The sequence below is a fragment of the Tenrec ecaudatus genome, chromosome 6 (assembly GCF_050624435.1).
Source record: "Tenrec ecaudatus isolate mTenEca1 chromosome 6, mTenEca1.hap1, whole genome shotgun sequence".
NCBI lineage: Eukaryota > Metazoa > Chordata > Mammalia > Afrosoricida > Tenrecidae > Tenrec > Tenrec ecaudatus.
The window spans coordinates 5,609,569-5,626,412 of NC_134535.1; the positions used below are offsets into that span (position 1 = coordinate 5,609,569).

Consider the following 16,844-nt stretch of genomic DNA (forward strand, 5'->3'; position numbering starts at 1 on the left):
CAGCAGTCCCAGGATGTCCTGATTCTTAGCCATCCTCAAGGGGTGCCCCTTTGCCCTCCCCTTATGTCTGTCGCTCCTTTGAACAATCTACTCTTTTGAAAGCTCAGATGGGGCCCGGCGCCCACTGCCTGCCTCCTGTGAGAGGGGGAATCCATGAGAAGGATCCAGTGGGAGAAAAATGTAGAGCAAAACTCAGAATCCTGAAGATGACTGGGCGCTCTGGTTAGACAGAGACCGGTGGGACCTCCGAGAATCTGGCCCTTAGTCACCATTGAGGCCTGGAGCTGCACGTATCCGGTGGCTCAGCTTTCAGCCAAATGACAGGCAGGCCAGGGAGGTGGCACTCACTGCAGCAGTCCACCGGGAGATGGGGAGGGTGGCGTGACGAAGGAAGAAGGACACATGGGAACAGGAAACCACAGGAGGAGATGGGAAGAGTGTGGTTGCATTGTGGAGAGGCAGCCAATGTCAGGGATCTAAGTGTGAATGAATGAATCCTTGCATCGAAACCCGGAGTGCTTTGTAAATTGTCACCCAAACCACAATCAAGGGTCACACTGTAAACAGGTGTGCTCAGGGTTAGGCTATGCTCCTGGGTAACTGCCTGCAACTCTGCTCATAGTCCCCACAGTCTCGGTCATAGCAGTTCCCGCCTGAGTCCCAGGAACAGCCAGGGCAGCCCAGGCCATGGAGGCCATGGGTCAGAGGATCAGGTGTGGACGAGTCCCCTCACCACCTCTATTCAAGGCTGTCTTCTTTGCACCTGCCCAGTCTCACCGTCTGTTCATCTGACTCTGCATCTGTCCTCCCAGGTTAGGCCAAAGACTCTGATTCCAGACAGCCTCCCCATCACTCCGGGCCGGGACCGACCCCCCAAGCAGCCCCCAACATTCCAGAAGGCCACTGTGGTCAGTGTCAAGAACCCCAGCCCAGCTCTTCCCACCGCCAACAACACCGTCAGCCATGGGCCAGCGGCCAGCAGTCAGCCTCAGGCCCACGCCGAGCCCACCACCCTCACTTCTCCTCTGAGCAGCGCTGGTGTGGCCTATGCCATCATCTCCACCTCTCCCAGCAATGCCGCTGCCATTGCCCCCAGCACCACTGTGTCTGTGGTCAATGACAGCATCAAAGTCCAGCCCCTCCTCATCAGTGCCGACAACAAGGTGAGTAACCCCGGGTTCACCCCAGGGAGGACACACACACACACACACACACACACACCTCCCTGAGCAGTGCTCTCCCAGGCGCCTGAGAAGTGAAACCCAGGCTGACAAAGGACTGGCTGGCCAGGTGATGAAGTGAATGAGCAGGGGAGTGGATGGATGGATGGATAGATAGATGGACAATGAATTAAAGAGATGATGGAATGATTGAATGATGATAAAATGAATGTGGGAATAAATGGATGGATGGATGATGAATGAATGGATGAGACAAATGAAAGGATGGATGATGTGTGAAATGAATAAATGGATGGATGATTAGTCAAACAGATGATGAATGAATGATGAGATGAAATGAATGTGTGAATAAGATGGACAGATAATGAATAGTGACTGGAGAGATGATGAAATAAATGGATGGATAATGTATACAGGAATGAATGAATAAATGGATGGCTGATGAGTAGGATGAATGGATGGCTGATGTATGAAATGAATGAATGGTTGATGGTGAAGGAATGGCTAGGTATGAATGAAATGGATGTATGCATGAACGATGAATGGAATTAACGAGTGGGCACGTCAATGAATGGGACATGAATGAATGACTGTGCTTACAAGTGAGTGATGAAGGATCCAACCCCTAAGGATTTCTTTTGCCCCAAATACGAATCCAAGACCCTGTGAGCTCCCCTTGGACCTTCCTCGTGGTTGTGGCTGGACGAGGTCCCTGGGGTCAGGTGAGAACCACGTCTGACAGTTGCCATGGGGACTCGAGTTCCCAAGGGGCTGTAAGTGTCAGAGAAGGGCTGTGCTCTGCAGAGTTTTCAATGGTTGATTTGTTTTGAAAACGGATCACCAGGCCTTTCTTCCAAGACACCTTTGGGTGGACTTGAGCTTCCAACCTGGGGGTTATCGGACGTGTTCACTGCGTGCACCAGTGTCATGTCCTGGGTCCAGCCTCTTCCTTCCCGGTCATTGAGAAGGGCAGACCCTCCACAAGATGCAACAACACAGGAGCTGCCACAAAAGCTAGGGCAGTGGATGGTCTAAGGCCTGGCCGCTGCCCAGGGGGTTGCTATGAGCTGGAGTCTACAGCCACCACCTGTCTCCTTCGAGGGCTGCCAGCCGCCGGGGGGTGGAAGGGTTCTCTTGTTTCAGCAGCACTCCATGTTTCCCAGCCTGAGCGCTCACACCCAACCCACATGCAACCTGGTTGTGCAGACCATGTATTTCTGGGGGTGCCTTGCATTCAGGCCCTCCTTTTCTCTGATGTGCACCATCCAGGCATTCTGAAAGCCACAAACACTAGTGGGCCTGATGCAGGGGACAGCGCCAGCATCAGGTCGGGGCTTGCCCATGTTCGCTGACCCAGTATGGCCAGACCTTCAGACGTGGGTGTCCCGATTTTGTGCCTTCACCGACTTGCAGATGCCCCCATTATTGCTCAGCGTGAATGTTCCCCCCACTTTTGAAAGCAGCCTGTCGCCCTGTGAGGGACTGATTTGAGGATGCTTTGTGTGTTTGTTTGTTTTTTCTAGTTGGGAACTTTAATTAATTAGCATTTATTCCCTGAAGATAAAGAAGGGGCACTTTGGGTCCCGATCTGAGAAGTCTAAGGGCTCCCCCTCCCAGAAGCCAGCCCAAAAATGGGGTGCCTGAAAGTCACAAAGCGGTCACCGTGCATTCCCAGGATGGGAGGTGCATGCCACACCATGTGATGCCCAGTGCTGGCAGCCCCGGCTGGCAGCCCCTGGTGCACTAGGTTTCCCCATTCCCTGCCCAAAACTGAACAAAGAGAGGGAAGTGGAGTCACAGGAGAGCCGGTGAGGGGGATGAGGGTGCACCTGGGGAAGGACTGAAGGCATCCCACGGCTTTGTGCTTCCTGTTTGTCCTCCAGACCTTTGATTAAAAAATGCTACCCTGGACCCCTCTGAAGCCCCCCTGTGAGCCCTCTCACCCCACCCCCACCACAACCTAGCACTTGCCGGCGCCCAAAGGCAGCGTGTGGGTGTCGGGACTCAGCATTCCTCCCCTTTGAGGTGGGGGTGCAGACACTGGCTGGGGGCTCGGTGGGGGAGGGCGGGGCGGGGCACTGCTGGCCTTTGCATAGAGCCAGCCCCACCCTCACTTTCTAACATGAAGACCCCAGGCAGGAGCAGTCTGAGCTCTCAGTGTCAGTTTTTGAGCTGGGGGTCAGCAGGGCAGCCTCTCTGGTACCCCAGGAGCTGAGTGTTGAGGAATTGGCCGCTCACCCAGGCAGCACAGCTGGGAGACAAGGGCGGGGCAGGCTCTTATCACCTCTGGGACCCTCCATGCAGCCCCTGCCCACTGTATTCAGGGTTGTCTGGTGCGCAGGGCCCTGACACACTCCTTGCTGCACTGGGGCCGCCCTGGTAAACAAGCCCCGCTGGTCGGGGGGCGCCCAGCCCACCTGCATCCCCCACCCCACCCCTGCCCTCCTAGTTGCCCCTCACTTAGCGCCTCTTTCAGGTCATCATCATTCAGCCTCCAGTGCAAGCGCAGCCCGAGAGCGCGGAGGAGCCGAGGCCGCCCACGGAGGAACCGTCTCAGGGAGCTCAGGCCACCAAAAAGGAGGAGGACAGGCCCCCCGAGGGCCAGGAGAACCCCGAGGTAGGGTGCTGGCCTGAGTGCAGGGAGGGGCGGGGCCTGAGGGAAGGCCTTATGCTGGGGGTGGAGCTTTGCACCCAGGACTCGCACAAGTCCATGCGATTCACAGCCATCCAGTCGCACAGGGAGAACCAACGACCTCTGGATTTGCGAGCCTGCAACTCCGGGGGAGTCAAAAGGCCCCTCTTTCTCTCGCTCACAGCTGGTGCTTTCGCATTGCTGACTTTGCAGTTAGCTGCCCAGCGAGTGACCACTACACCACCAGGGCTCCCGTGGGCCGAACCTGAAGAACCCACTAGGAACAGAGCCTGGTGCTAGGGGCGGGGCCTGGTGCTAGGGGCGGGGTCTTTGTTCAGAGGGCGAGGGCCCTGGCACTGACTGGAAAAGGCCTGTAAGGAGCCGTGGGGCCTAGTGGCTTGCTAACCACGAGTTCAGCAGTTCGAACTCACCAACTGCTCTATGGGAGAAAGATGAGACTCCATTCCGGTAAAGAGCTGCAGCCTCAGAAGCCCATGGGGGCAGTTCTGCTCTGCCTTTACAGGGTCACCATAAGTTGGAATCAGCTTCAGTGGAGCCATGGGGTGGGGTGGGACCTTGCTCAAGGGGCAGGGCCTTAGTGGAAGACTGGATGGGGCCTGCGGGACGGGAGCTGAGCCTGGGAACTGAGGGTGGGGCCGGTCAGCAGGGGAACCGGCATCTAGCAACAGCGGGCCTTGGCCCTGCTCCAACTGGTCCGCTGGTGTGGCTGCCACTGTGGAACTCAGCAGTGTGCAGTGAGTGGGGGTGGGCACGTCACCCAACAATCCCTATGCGAGTTGGCTCTCCTGGAGATGACCCCACAGACTGCCTGGGACTCTCCCACGTTTGTTCCCAGAGTGGCAGTGTGGGGTGATGGTTAGAGCACAGAATTTCACGACATCTGTCTGGATTTGCCATGGGCGCTGTGGAATCCCTTCTTGCACAAATTCTCCATTTGCGCTCCTGTAAAATGGGTGTCAGAGTTCTCTCCCAGGGCTGCTCGGGGGACTCCATGCATTAGCATCTGCAAAGCTCTGGTGCCTGGGGGTCTCAGTAATGGGCCCTGCCAACCTTCGGGGCCCCCGGTGGAGGAGGGGCTGCTTCTTGCCTCTGCTTTCCACCAGTTGTAGGAGAGGAGAGGGCAGAAAGGCCTTAGAAGTCAGCCACCCAAGGCTGGCATGCAGATACAGAAGCTTCAGCGTTGCCCATAGAACTTTCTGAAAACTGTACACAGCACCAGAAGGAGGAGGGACACATAGGTTTATGGCCCTGTCCTCCTAGCTAGCCCTGGTGGTGCAGTGGTGAAACCCTGGACTGCCAAGCAGAAGGCCTGGCATTCTGCAAGGCGGTGACTTTGAGGACGCCGGTGCTCGTGACCCACGCCGTGGCATGTGAAAGTTGAACATGAAGAAGAATTGTGCGTTTGCATGTGGTGCTGGAGAGGACTGTTGAAAATACATTGTTCTGCCAAAAGCAACCACCACCACCAATCGGTCTTGGAAGAAGTGCAGCCAGAAGGCTCCTTAGAGGCGAGGGTGGTGAGATGACCGCTCACGTACTTTGGACCAGTCCCTGGAGAAGGACGTCGTGCTTCGTTAAAGAGGAAGACCCTCCACCAGATGGTGGCACAGCAACCGCAACAATGGACCAAAACATCAGAGCAATTGGGAGGCTGGCCCAAGCCCTGGCGGTGTTTCATTTTGCTGTGCACAAGGTTGCCACTAGTCAGAACTGACTCAGCGGTACCTAACACTGATGTCACCTCCCTAAAGCCTGGGGTGCCCTGTAGGTCACACGGGTCCCTGCAGGCTGGGAGTGGGACACAGCAGTGCCTGGCCAGCAAGCTCTGGTGTGAGTGCAGATAAAAGGGGCAGCGTCTCATTCCAGGCTGGGCTTTGGACGAAAGCCAGGGACAGCCCTGTCCTCTCCTTGCTGCTTGCGCCCCCAGCCACCCAAGGCCCTGGTCAGCCCTGTGGATCCTGGGTTCATATTGCCCTTTCCATGTGGCTCTCTCTTCTCTCTCTGCAGAATCCCCACTCGCCCCCCAAGACTCTGTTCTTACACTGTGTTCTCCAGGGGTCTGCCCTGACCTCCCCCCTCCCCCAGCAGGCTTGAGAGGCCCCTCTGGGCTCATCCTCACCGTGTTGTCATTATCACAGGAAGGCACTCACTTGCCAGTGCATGCGTGCGTGCGTCCGTCCGTCCATCCATCCATCTGTTTGTCTGCTTTTCACAGCTGCCTTGGCTCTTGTGCTGAGGGCTGGGGCCACCGTGATGGGTGTGAGCAGCTTCACTCTGGAGAGGCTCCCTCTGTCCTCAGAGTTAGAAAGAGCCTCCGAAGATCATCCAGTTCCTGACACACTGCCGATGGTAACTCCTAGCGACCCTCTAGGGCAGGGTAGAACTGCCCCTGTGGGTTTCCAAGGCCGTGAGTCTCCATGGGAATAAGAAACCGCCTCGTCTTGTTCCCACAGAGTCGCTGGTGGTTTTGAACTTCAGCCTTCCCATTGATAGCCCAACACATAGTCACTACACCACCAGGGCTCCATCCAGAAGACCCTGGCAGGTTAACAAAGCACTGTGTCCTCGGAGAACTGCATGGGAATTGCTGTAGCCCGGGGAGGGATGGCTGGGTTTGCCTCTGGGAGGACTGGGGAGAACTTTCTGAGGTCCCAGGCTCTGCAGGACCCATAGTCCGCAGGGTGGGCTGCCGGGCGGAGAGCACTTTGAGGACAGGGATGCGCACAGCTGGGAAAGGCCTGAGTGACATAAATGAGTAATGTGCTCGGCTGCTGATGAAAGAGCTGGGGGCTCAAATACCTCCAGAGGTACCTCAGCAGAAAGGCTTGGCGATCTCCTCCAGACACTCAGCCCTTGGAAAGGAGGATGAATCCATTCGCAACGGGGGAAGCATCTAGACCTGGGGTAAGAGACAGATGGCCATCTTCGTCCATCTTAACTAGGATGGGACTACATAGTCAGCAGTTCGAAACCAGCAGCAACTCCATGGGAGAAAAGGGAGGCTTTCTTGTCCGGTAAAGAGTTCCAGTCTCAGAAATTTAAAGGGCTAGTTCTACCCTGTCCTGTCGGGTTGCTGTGAGTTGCCATCGACTCAATGGCATGAGAAGGGTGGGACTTTGTAGATTCCAGTGAGGCTGTGAGGGAGTCCCAGCAGGTTTTTGAGCCGTAGAGTGACCTGATTCTCTTGCCTTGGCTTGTCCAAAATGCTCGGGAGAGCTAAAGTTTCCCTGAGGCTGAGCAGCGGGGACCAAGTCATCTGACTGCAGCACCAGGCCTCCTGTCTGCAGTCTGCAGGGGAACAGCTAGTTCAATCCCCTGGCAAGGGCTGAGCACCTACTGTGTGCCAGTGAGCCACCCTTCCCAGCCGGAAGGCTTCCTGGGCCATGCCCCTTTGTTCTCTCCAGCCTGTCTCTATAGATTATTATGCATTTATACAATTAGTGCAATTACAGCTAACTGCATAATTAGTGTAAATACACGTCGTGACCAAAATAAAACTTGCAATTACAATGTGCAATGGGGTGCGGATCCCCGCAGAGAGTTTCTTTCGGGAAAGGGCTGAGGTCCTGCAGGAAGCTCAAGTTCAGAACACCTGGAACCGAGCGAGTGGCTGCCCCCAAGTGCATCCAGAGGAGCCACCTGGAGTGTGGGGTCATTGGGTGGGGGCTGGATGGTTTTTAAGGACATTGGTGTCGAAGGTTCTGGGTGGTTCGGGAGCCCCAATGTCTCAGTGGTTAGGCATGCGGCTACTTTGGATCGAAGAGCTGGCTGTTGGAACCCCCCCAGAGGCTTCGGAGGAGAAGAGCTATGGGCCTGTTCCCGCAGAGGTGACAGCCAGGGGTCGTGGGAGGCAGCTCTGCTCTGTCCAGTAGGGATGCCGGATGCTGGAATGCACACTTCGGCGCAGCAGCAACGGCAGACGGTCCAAACAGCCTGGGCTCAGCTGCTACCTTAGGGGTGGGTGGTTCTCGTCCACCCAAAGGACTGACCATCTGCTCTGTCAAGGTCCAGCCAGGAAAACCCTCTGGGGCAGCTGTACTTTTAACACATGGGGTCGCCGGGAACGACAAAAGGAAAACATGAAAATAAGATCAAGTGCAACTTAACATGATTTGAAAATCAGGTGATGGAAAACTTCAGGGACTGAAATGGAGGGGGATGGAAAACACACTTTAAACTGCTCGCACTTAACTGAACAGCATTCCTATGAATTGACTACATTTATTGATGATATCTCACACTTTATAAAAAATTTCTTCCAGCAGATTTTCCCAGGGCGCAATGCTGTTCCTCCGGGCATGCTGTTAGACTGGGTGATCAGAGAAACACATCAGGGACGCTTATCTGTGTGCAGGAAGGAACTTTGTATCAAGAAGCAACTGCCCATCCAGAAGGCGCCACAGCCCAGTGCAGCTCAAGTCCACAGGTCCGATTCGAGCTGGGCTTCTTCAGACTCACGGAGCTGCAGGCCAGTGACACAGAAAAGTGGAGCAGGGAATGGGGAGATGGCTGGAAGGTGACTGCAGAGTCGTGTGGATCCGAGATCAGTGAAAAGGCTCAGCACCAAGAGCTCTCAGGATCGGGTGGTCGTATGGGGCCACCCCTGCAGGCAGGCACAGAGTCCCAGCACGCAGGGACGCAAAGAGAGAGCAGTTCCCCCGTCTCTCGCTCTTACACAAAAGGCCACACCCCCAAGGAGGTGTCATGGGGCTTGATTGATAGGTTAGACTCCGCCCCTTTCACAGTCACACAAATTCAAGTTGACACAAAAACCTAACTGCAACTTGTGACTGTGGGTCCACATAAAACAAACTCCTTGACCGCGTCAGTGTTTTCTCCACTGATCATGATGTTGCTTATGGGTTCAGTTGTGAGGCTGTTGTTTTCGGTATGTTGAGGAGGAAGCCATATTTAAAGCTGCAGTCTCTGGTCTTCAGCGGTCGGGGCTTTATGTCTGCTTGCTCTCAGCAAGCAAGCTTGTGTCCTCTGCACATCACAGGTTGTTGGCGAATCTTCCTCCAAACCCGATGCCACATTCTTCCTCATCTAGCCCAGTTTCTCAGGTGATTGCCTCGGCCTACGGATCGAAGAAGCATGGAGAAAAGACACAACCCTGGCACACGCCTTGCCTGATTTTAAACCACACATTATCCCCATGCTGTGTCCGACCTACTGCACACATGCACGTTCCGTACGAGCACACGGAAGTGGTCTGTGGTGCTGTGTTTTCCAGTTAGTTGTGATCCACCCAGTCTAATGCTGGGCTCTCTAGTGAAATAAAACCAGTGCTATATAGATACAGATATGTATATATACATCTATGTCAAGGAAAGGGCTCACACAGAAGCAGGTAAGTCCAGTGTAAACCAAGTTCTTGGGTCAGATGTTAATGTGGAGACTTTTCTTGACTCACATAGCTCCCAGGGATCACACACCAGGAAACAGGAGGGTGAACCAGAAACAGGAAGACCACAGGCGGATGGAGGCAAAGGCGGATGAATCCAGGCTAACAGGCAAGATGGAAGGTGCTGATAGCTCCTAGGGTTGGCGAGCAATGTGGCAGTCCACAGGCTCAAGCTCAAAGAATGGGGGTTCAATGAGACAGATGCAGGGTCCAGACCAGCAAGAAAAAGGCAAGCCTTCTCACAGAGTCTGCTTTAATAGGGGAAGGCCACGCCCCTGGGGAAACTTCCTTTTAACTGCAGCAGGACTGTGGAGTGAGTAAGGGGACTACCCTCCTCTCTAATTGTCTGACAGCTGCTTTGCTGCCCACAACAGAGTCCAGGGGGGGTAATTACACTGTGAGGTCACATCATGAGGGATGACCAGGCCCTTACTATCAAACCGCCGAGAGTCCTCACTGATCCTAACGGACACAGTACCCAGCTATCATAAATGCCATCCCATGTTGACTGAAACACAATTCTGATTACTCTCTGCTTTCCGCCAAGATCCATCTGACATCAGCAAGAAGTATATGCTTCGTTCCCCATCCTTTTCCGAATCTGGCTTGAATTCTGGTTTTCTTTCTGTTGAGATGGACCGGACACTGAAGGCTGTCGTCCTTACACTATGGGGCTGGGATCGCAAGGCCACCTGAGCATCCTGCTCGCCGCCTCGGAAGGACGTGGCGTGAAGGCAAAACACAAACGGAGCACTGCATACGGCCTGCCGCCCGTCTTCTGGCATCACCACTGAGAGCTGGGGTAAAGCGACGCCCGATCTCAGAAAGTCGCACCCAAAACGGAGGAAACATTCGACCAACTTTCGGAGTCCTTCTGAAAGCGGAGGCAGAATGAAGTAGTGTGTTTTAGTCTCACTGAAAACGGAAGTAAAATTAAGTCATCTAGAATCACACCCAAGGGTGAAGGAAAGCTAGTGTCTGGTTTCGCCGTGCACAGGTGCGCAGTCAAAGTGTGTGTCTGCGCAAGAGCCCGGTGGTGAGAGAAGTCAGTCAGTCACTGGGAGGTGCAAACAGGGAGGAGATGCGACGTGTCGGTCAAGTTGCGGGTTTTGAATGCACTTGTAGATTCCTGAGGATGCAACTCTGCCTCCAACGGGCAATATAACGGGGAGCCGGGAGAGGGCCGGTGGAGAACAGTCCGGCCCAGCGATGGTGATGCTTCATGGGCCTTCTGTGTGTCACTGAACCCATTCTGACTCACCGCGACCCTATGGGACACCCTGTGTGGCAGGGCAGAACCTCCCCCAGAGGGTTTCCCAGGCTGGAATCTCTATGGGGACCCTGGTGACATTGTGGTGACCTGTCGGGCTACGAACTGCAAGGTCAGCAGTTCGAAACCACCAGCCACTCCTCGGGAGAAAGACAGGGGCTTTCTACTCCGGGAAAGAGTGACAGTCTCAGAAAGCCACGGGGGAGGTTCTACCCTGTCCTGTAGGGGTCACTGTGAGTCAGCTTTGACTAGGAGCAGGGAGTTGAGTGAATGAATTGTTATGGGGGCAGATGGCCTGGTCTTCCCTGTGGAGTTTAACCCCCAACCTTTCAGTTCACTGCTGAGTGCTTAACCAGCGCACCACTAGGAGTCCTATAGGCACCTTAATCCAAACCAACCCCCACTGCCATCGAGCCAGTTCTAGCCCGCAGAGCCCCCTGCAGGAGAGAGTAGAACTCCTCTGTTGGTTCACTTCTGAGAGGTTGCATCTTTGGGAAGCCAACGGCCTCATCTTTCTCCCAAGCAGCAGGGGGTAGGCTCAAACCTCAGACTTTGCGGTCAGCAGCCAATTGTGCATGCACCTGAGGTCTCTGGATTGTATAGGTGGGTTTGTCCAGTAGTATCAGGGGTCCCCTGTTGCTTTGAAGGTGCCAGTCAACCATCCATGGACTGAGGTTGGCCCCTCAGGGGCTGGCTGGTGTCGCTGGGGCCCAGAGTGCTCTGTCCCTCGTCTGTTGGCTGAGCGAGCCTGGAAGGCCATGTTCATGGTGCTGTATCCTGTTTCCTCCTTCAGAAAATCGCCTTCATGGTAGCCCTGGGCTTGGTCACAACGGAACACCTGGAAGGTAAGGACGGACGAGGCCGGCAGGGCTGGGATTGACCCACCAGGTGGGTGACGGTGGGGACACAGGTACCACGGTGGGGACACAGGTAATAGGGGATGATCCTGCTCCCGGCATCTACCTGGGGGTGGGTGGCATTAGAGAGAAGCGGCCAACCTCAGGAGGCCCCAGGTCAGATGGCAGTGCCCAAGTATAAGCCTCCCTCTGTGTGTCAGTCTGGGTACATTAGAGAAACATCTACCGCAACTCATATGTATAAGGGAGAGTTTGCTATAAAGGGTAAGTGCACATCAAGAAAACATCCCAACCCAGCGCTGCCCAAGCCCACAAGTCCAACATTAACCCACATGTCCGACGCCAATCCACAAAGTCCTCCTCCATCTCACAAAACACACGCAATGATGCCAACTGCAGGAGGAAAGCCAAATCAGTGAGCGTGTAAGCATCTTAGCACGGCAGGGATCTCCACATGGCTGCTCCAGCACCCAGGGCTGCATTGGTGTAGATCCAGGTGGCTTCTCCTTGGGGATGTCTTGTAGGAAATGAGCATTGCCAGCTGAAGCAGGGAACTGGCTAAGGCAGCTGCACCCTGGTCCGACCATCAGAAAGCAAAAGACCCGAGAACTAGAAAGGCGAGGCTCACCGAGCCATTTATCCCTCCCGCCCCTCAATTAGCCCCACATGCGTTTTTCGGCCAGGTTGGCACAATGAACCTTAACTATCTCACTCTGGGAGAGCCACGGCTCCCCGAGGCCAGGTAGGCAGGTGGGTTGTCATCATTACTAAGAAGACACCTGCGCACTTTTGCCCAGCTCCGAGATCGTCAGTCCCACACCCACTGTCTTACTCCTGTGCCCTCTCTGAACCCCAGCGTCCGCATCTGCAACACTAGGACAGTTTTGTCCTTTAGCTTGGCTGGCTTCAGTGGGGTTGAGGCTCCGGCGCTTCTCCATCCGATAGTCTCCATCGCTGGAACCAGCTGGCACCCTTGTCGGGTGTCCTCTGCTCGCCGGAGCTTTGCGGAAGCTGTGTCCTCCCAAATGTGAGGTTCCTGCCGCCCTGCCTCGAGCAGCTCTGCCGGCATCGGGTTCCCAACGCACGCCTTCACTTGGTAGCCGTGTCACGTGTTGGTCACTGTCTCACACTTTCCCATCGTGCTGTCGCACGCCTGCGGACGACGGTCTCACGTCCCCACCGCTGTGACCGGCGCTGGGAGCCAGAAGCGGTGCGGGTCACCCGGGATCACCAGGGTCTGGAGCCATACCGGCCATCCCTCCGAGGCCTGCCTGTGGTTGTGATTTAACTCGTGGTGGTGGCGGTTATAACTTAAAGCAGCCGGCCTCCCACTCGACCCAGCATGACGTCCTTCTCCAGGACATCCGGGCCCCTCCTGAAAACATGTCCCCAGGACACGAGACGAAGTCTTTGCCATCCTCGCCCCCGAGAAACACTGGCTGGACGTCTTCCGAGACAGATTGGTTTAGCTGTCTGTTGGCACGTCCAGTGTTCTTCCTAGCACCACAATCCAAAGACCTCAGTTCTTGGATCATCCTTATTCGAGGTCCAACTCCCACATGTGTCCGAGGCCATTGGAAACACCATGGCTTGGGTCAGGCGCCCCTTAGTCCTCCGAGCAACCTGGCTTTTCCGCCCTCTAGAGAGGTCTTGTGCAGCAGGTGGACCCGGTGCAATGGGCCCTCTGAGTGCTTGCCTGCTGCTCCCCTGAGCGTTGACTGTGGAGCCAGGCAAGTCGAAGTCCTTGGCCATTTCAGCCTGTGCTCCGTGAGTGGGGAGGCGACCTGAGGGTGCAGTTGGGAAGATTGGGATTTTCTTAGCAATGCGTTGCATACTGAAGGCTACATTCCTTGTTGGTCATCAGCAAGGGACTTTTTTTTTAAAGCGACAGCCCTCGTTTTGAACACTGTTCCTCTCGAATGTTCTAAGTACCCATTCTGCAGAGGCTCAGCGATGCCACCCTGCCCTTTGAACCCGACAACCATAGCCACTGCCATCGAATCAATCGCAGCTCACCCCGAACTTTTAGAGCCCCGTGGGTCTTCCAAGGCTGTGATCCACACGGAAGAACCATCGACCTTTCGGCTAGTGGCTTAGCGCTTTATCCACCGCACCACTAGGGCATCTTTCTGAATCCTCTAGGAAAGGCTTAAAAACCAAGCTCCAAGCCTTCGAGTCGAGCTGACTCTTAGTGAACCCTATATACAGGACAGGGTGGACTGCTCCTGTGGGCTTCCGAGACCATAAATCCTTATGGGAGTTGAAAGCCTCATCTTTCTCTCTCGGAGTGGCTGGTGGTTTCGAACTGCTGGCCTTGTGGTTAGCTGGGCTCAGCCCAGCCTCGAAGGTGTCACCAAGTGTCCGGGTTAGGGCAGCGGTTCTCTGCCTGTGGGTCGCGACCCCTTTAGGAGGGTCGAACGATCCTTTCACTGGAGTCACCCAATTCATAACAGTAGCAAAATGACAGTGATGAAGTAGCAATGAAAATCATTTTATGGTTGGGATGGGGGGTTCACCACAGCATGAGGAACTGTAATAAAGGGTTGTGGCATTAGGAAAGTTGAAAAACACTGACTTAGGGCTTCCTGGCAGCCAAAGCAAAAAGAGAAAAAGAAGAGACTCGGCCAGTGGGCAGACCATTCTCCCCGTAGGTGATGCGGGACACAGCAGCCCCTTGGGAAGCCCGTCTGCTGGGGTCGTGATGGAGCAACAGGCATATGTCTGGCCCTCCCCAGAGCTGGGAGCCTCGCTGGCCCTGCTGCTCAACCAGCATGAGTCTGTTGTCCCTGCGAGAGACAGTGACCATACAGAAGGGACACTCCCCATTCCTGGGAAGGGGCTCCGGGATTCTGGTACCTGCTACTTCATCCACCTGAACAGGTGGACCCTGGAGACTGCAAAGGGCCCCTGGGGTCTGAGTGCTGGGCTGTGGGTAAGGCTGCAGGTGGCAGAGCGTGATGGGGCAAATGGCAAGCCTGGTGGGGTGGCTGGAGGAGCAGGAAGGGCCCAGCGCCCTGCGTCTGCCTTTCCAGAAATTCAGAGCAAGCGCCAAGAGCGGAAGAGGAGGAGCACGGCCAACCCTGCCTACAGTGGCCTCCTGGAGACTGAGGTGGGTGCCAGGCCTGGGGGTGGGGCAGCAGAGGGCCCTAAGCTCCTGCACTCACTCAGATTGAGGCCACAGGATACCCGTCCCATCGGAGTAGTGGGAGAGAAGTACCCCACCTCTAGTGGCTCCGGCTTCTCCACCTTGAGCCAGGCCGGGCCCGTGGCCCCGACCCCCATGAGCCGGCCTGGTCACCTTACAGGTGCCCAGTGTGCCCAGCTAAGCCACGGAGAAGGCCCAGGGGGATGGGCTGAGCACAGCTTGGCCAAGGGGGAGTGAGGGAGGGAAGGAGAGGAGCCAGACTCGTCCAACTAAAATCACCCCATGGAGAAGCATGGGGTGGGAGGAGGAGGTAGAGCAGACCACTGAGGTCCCTGCCTCCGTTATACCCCAATTACTGTCACCAACATCACCATCATCACCACCTCTACCATTATCACCATCATCATCACCATCACCACCACCATCATCCTCATCACCACTGTCATCATCAGCATCATCATCATCACCAGCATCATCACCAAGGAGCCTTGCTAGTGTAGTGGTGACGGGTTGCGTTGCTAATGTCAAGGTCAGCAGTTCAAAACAAGTAGTTGCTCTGTATGGAGAGGATGAGGCTTTCTACCATGGTAAAGAATTCATCTTAGAAACCCGCAGAGGCATTTCTACCCAGTCCTAGAGGATCATTGTGAGTCAGGATAGACTCGATGACCGTGGGACCGCCATCGTCGTCGTCATCATCATCATCATCATCATTGCCTCCAGCACTGCCGTCTTCATGAACAGCAGCAGCAGCACCGCTATCAGTCCCACAAGCAGCATCCCTGTCGCCACCATCCCTGCTATCAGCACCACCTCCATGACCACCGCCGTCATCACCCATGTTCCCTTCTTCATCGCCTCCATCCCTGCTGTCAGCGCCACTGCCACCATCAACACCAAGTCATCACCATCGTCATCACCACCATCTCACCATCATGCCAGGGGGTCCCCTCGCAGCCACCTATAGGGACAGTCGCCTCCGGCTTCAGAGGGTGACCCCTAGCTCCAGACAGGGCCTCTTTAAGGGTCCCCTTGGACCCATTGGACAGCATGCTGCTTCGTGGGGGCTAGGAGAGACACTGACTGCAAGGCCCACCTGAGCACTGAAGGGCAGGAGACACCTTAACATTATTACCCACCTGTCTTGATTTGGGGTCTCAGGTGCCATCCTGAATCAGACGGATGTGCCCACACCACTTTCATGCCCTCCTATGCCCACTCTCCCACTACCCCTGTGACTCCCCACACTGTCCCTTCTTCCACCTTGGTCAGCCTCTCCAGGGGAGCCACCCCCCAAGCTGGGGAGCCAGTGCAGTGCCGGCAGGTCCTGACAGGGCAGAGGGCAGACAGTGCCGTCAAATGGGAGCTCTCGCCAATCCCAGGTCTTTTGTGTTCTGTCTCAGAGGAAACGACTGGCGTCCAACTATCTCAACAACCCCCTGTTCCTCACAGCGAGAGGTAAGTGCCACCCGGGCCTGCAGCCTCCCTCCCTCTCTCCTGGCAAAGGACCGGGCTGTCCTCACTCCCACCACTGACCGGATACTTCTCGTGGACAGCTGCACCCACGGTCACCAGGCCTCCCTCCCCGTCACAGTCTCCTTTGAGAAGGACAGGAGCCAGAAGCTTCCTGCTCAGAAAGTCAGTACTCCCATGGGCAGAAAGAGGAACTCGGGTGGCGCAGTAGTAAAGCGCCTGGCTGCCAACTGAAAGGCCAGCGGTTCAAGCCCACCAGCTGCGCTTTAGGAAGCCTCAGGGGCAGTTCTGCCTGGTCCCTCGGGGTCTCTGTGAGTCTTCAGTGGATTTGGCTTTGGGACAAGCAGAAAATGCCTAAGCAAAGATGTGGTGTCACTGCACTGCAGATGAGTAAGCTCCTGCCCCCCCGTGCTTACTAGGTACCCTGCCCGACTAGTCAGTTCACCTCCAGAATCTGGCGGGAAACCAGGCAAATTGTCCTGAGACAGTGTGGTCACTTAGAGCACTTGGAGTGGATTACGACCCAGGAGGTGGGGTAGTTGGCCTCCTCTGCTGAGTTCCCAAGAGATAGCCCCTTCACCTGCTCCCCTGACAGCCAGGTGGTGGTGAGCCTGTTAATGGGCTAGCTTCGATCCAGGTAAAGGCCCTTCCTCCCTTCATTCCCACTGGGTGCTCATGACAGGCTTCCCATCGTGCCCTGGTGGAGCTCAGGTGTCACTGGGGTCTCACGGATCTCCCAGCAAGCCCTGGGTGAGGACGTGGTCTTGGCCTCCTGGGCCTCCCAGCACGCTCTGGGCAAGGGCCCTGCCCCCTGGCCTCATGGCCTCATACCCTGGCCTGTGCCGCCCCACTGCCCACTAA

General features: G+C 55.7%; 1 protein-coding gene across 2 annotated transcripts in view; it reads left to right on the plus strand.

Annotated features, from left to right (window-relative positions):
• PHF21B (PHD finger protein 21B) overlaps positions 1–16,844 on the plus strand; it is a 77,205-nt gene that overhangs the window by 55,210 nt on the left and 5,151 nt on the right. For both annotated transcript variants that reach the window (XM_075552655.1, XM_075552656.1), the window contains exons 4-8: positions 813–1,163; positions 3,658–3,798; positions 11,302–11,353; positions 14,398–14,474; positions 15,914–15,968. In XM_075552655.1, the coding sequence (XP_075408770.1) occupies positions 813–1,163; positions 3,658–3,798; positions 11,302–11,353; positions 14,398–14,474; positions 15,914–15,968 (676 nt within the window). The remainder of the gene's footprint in view (positions 1–812; positions 1,164–3,657; positions 3,799–11,301; positions 11,354–14,397; positions 14,475–15,913; positions 15,969–16,844) is intronic.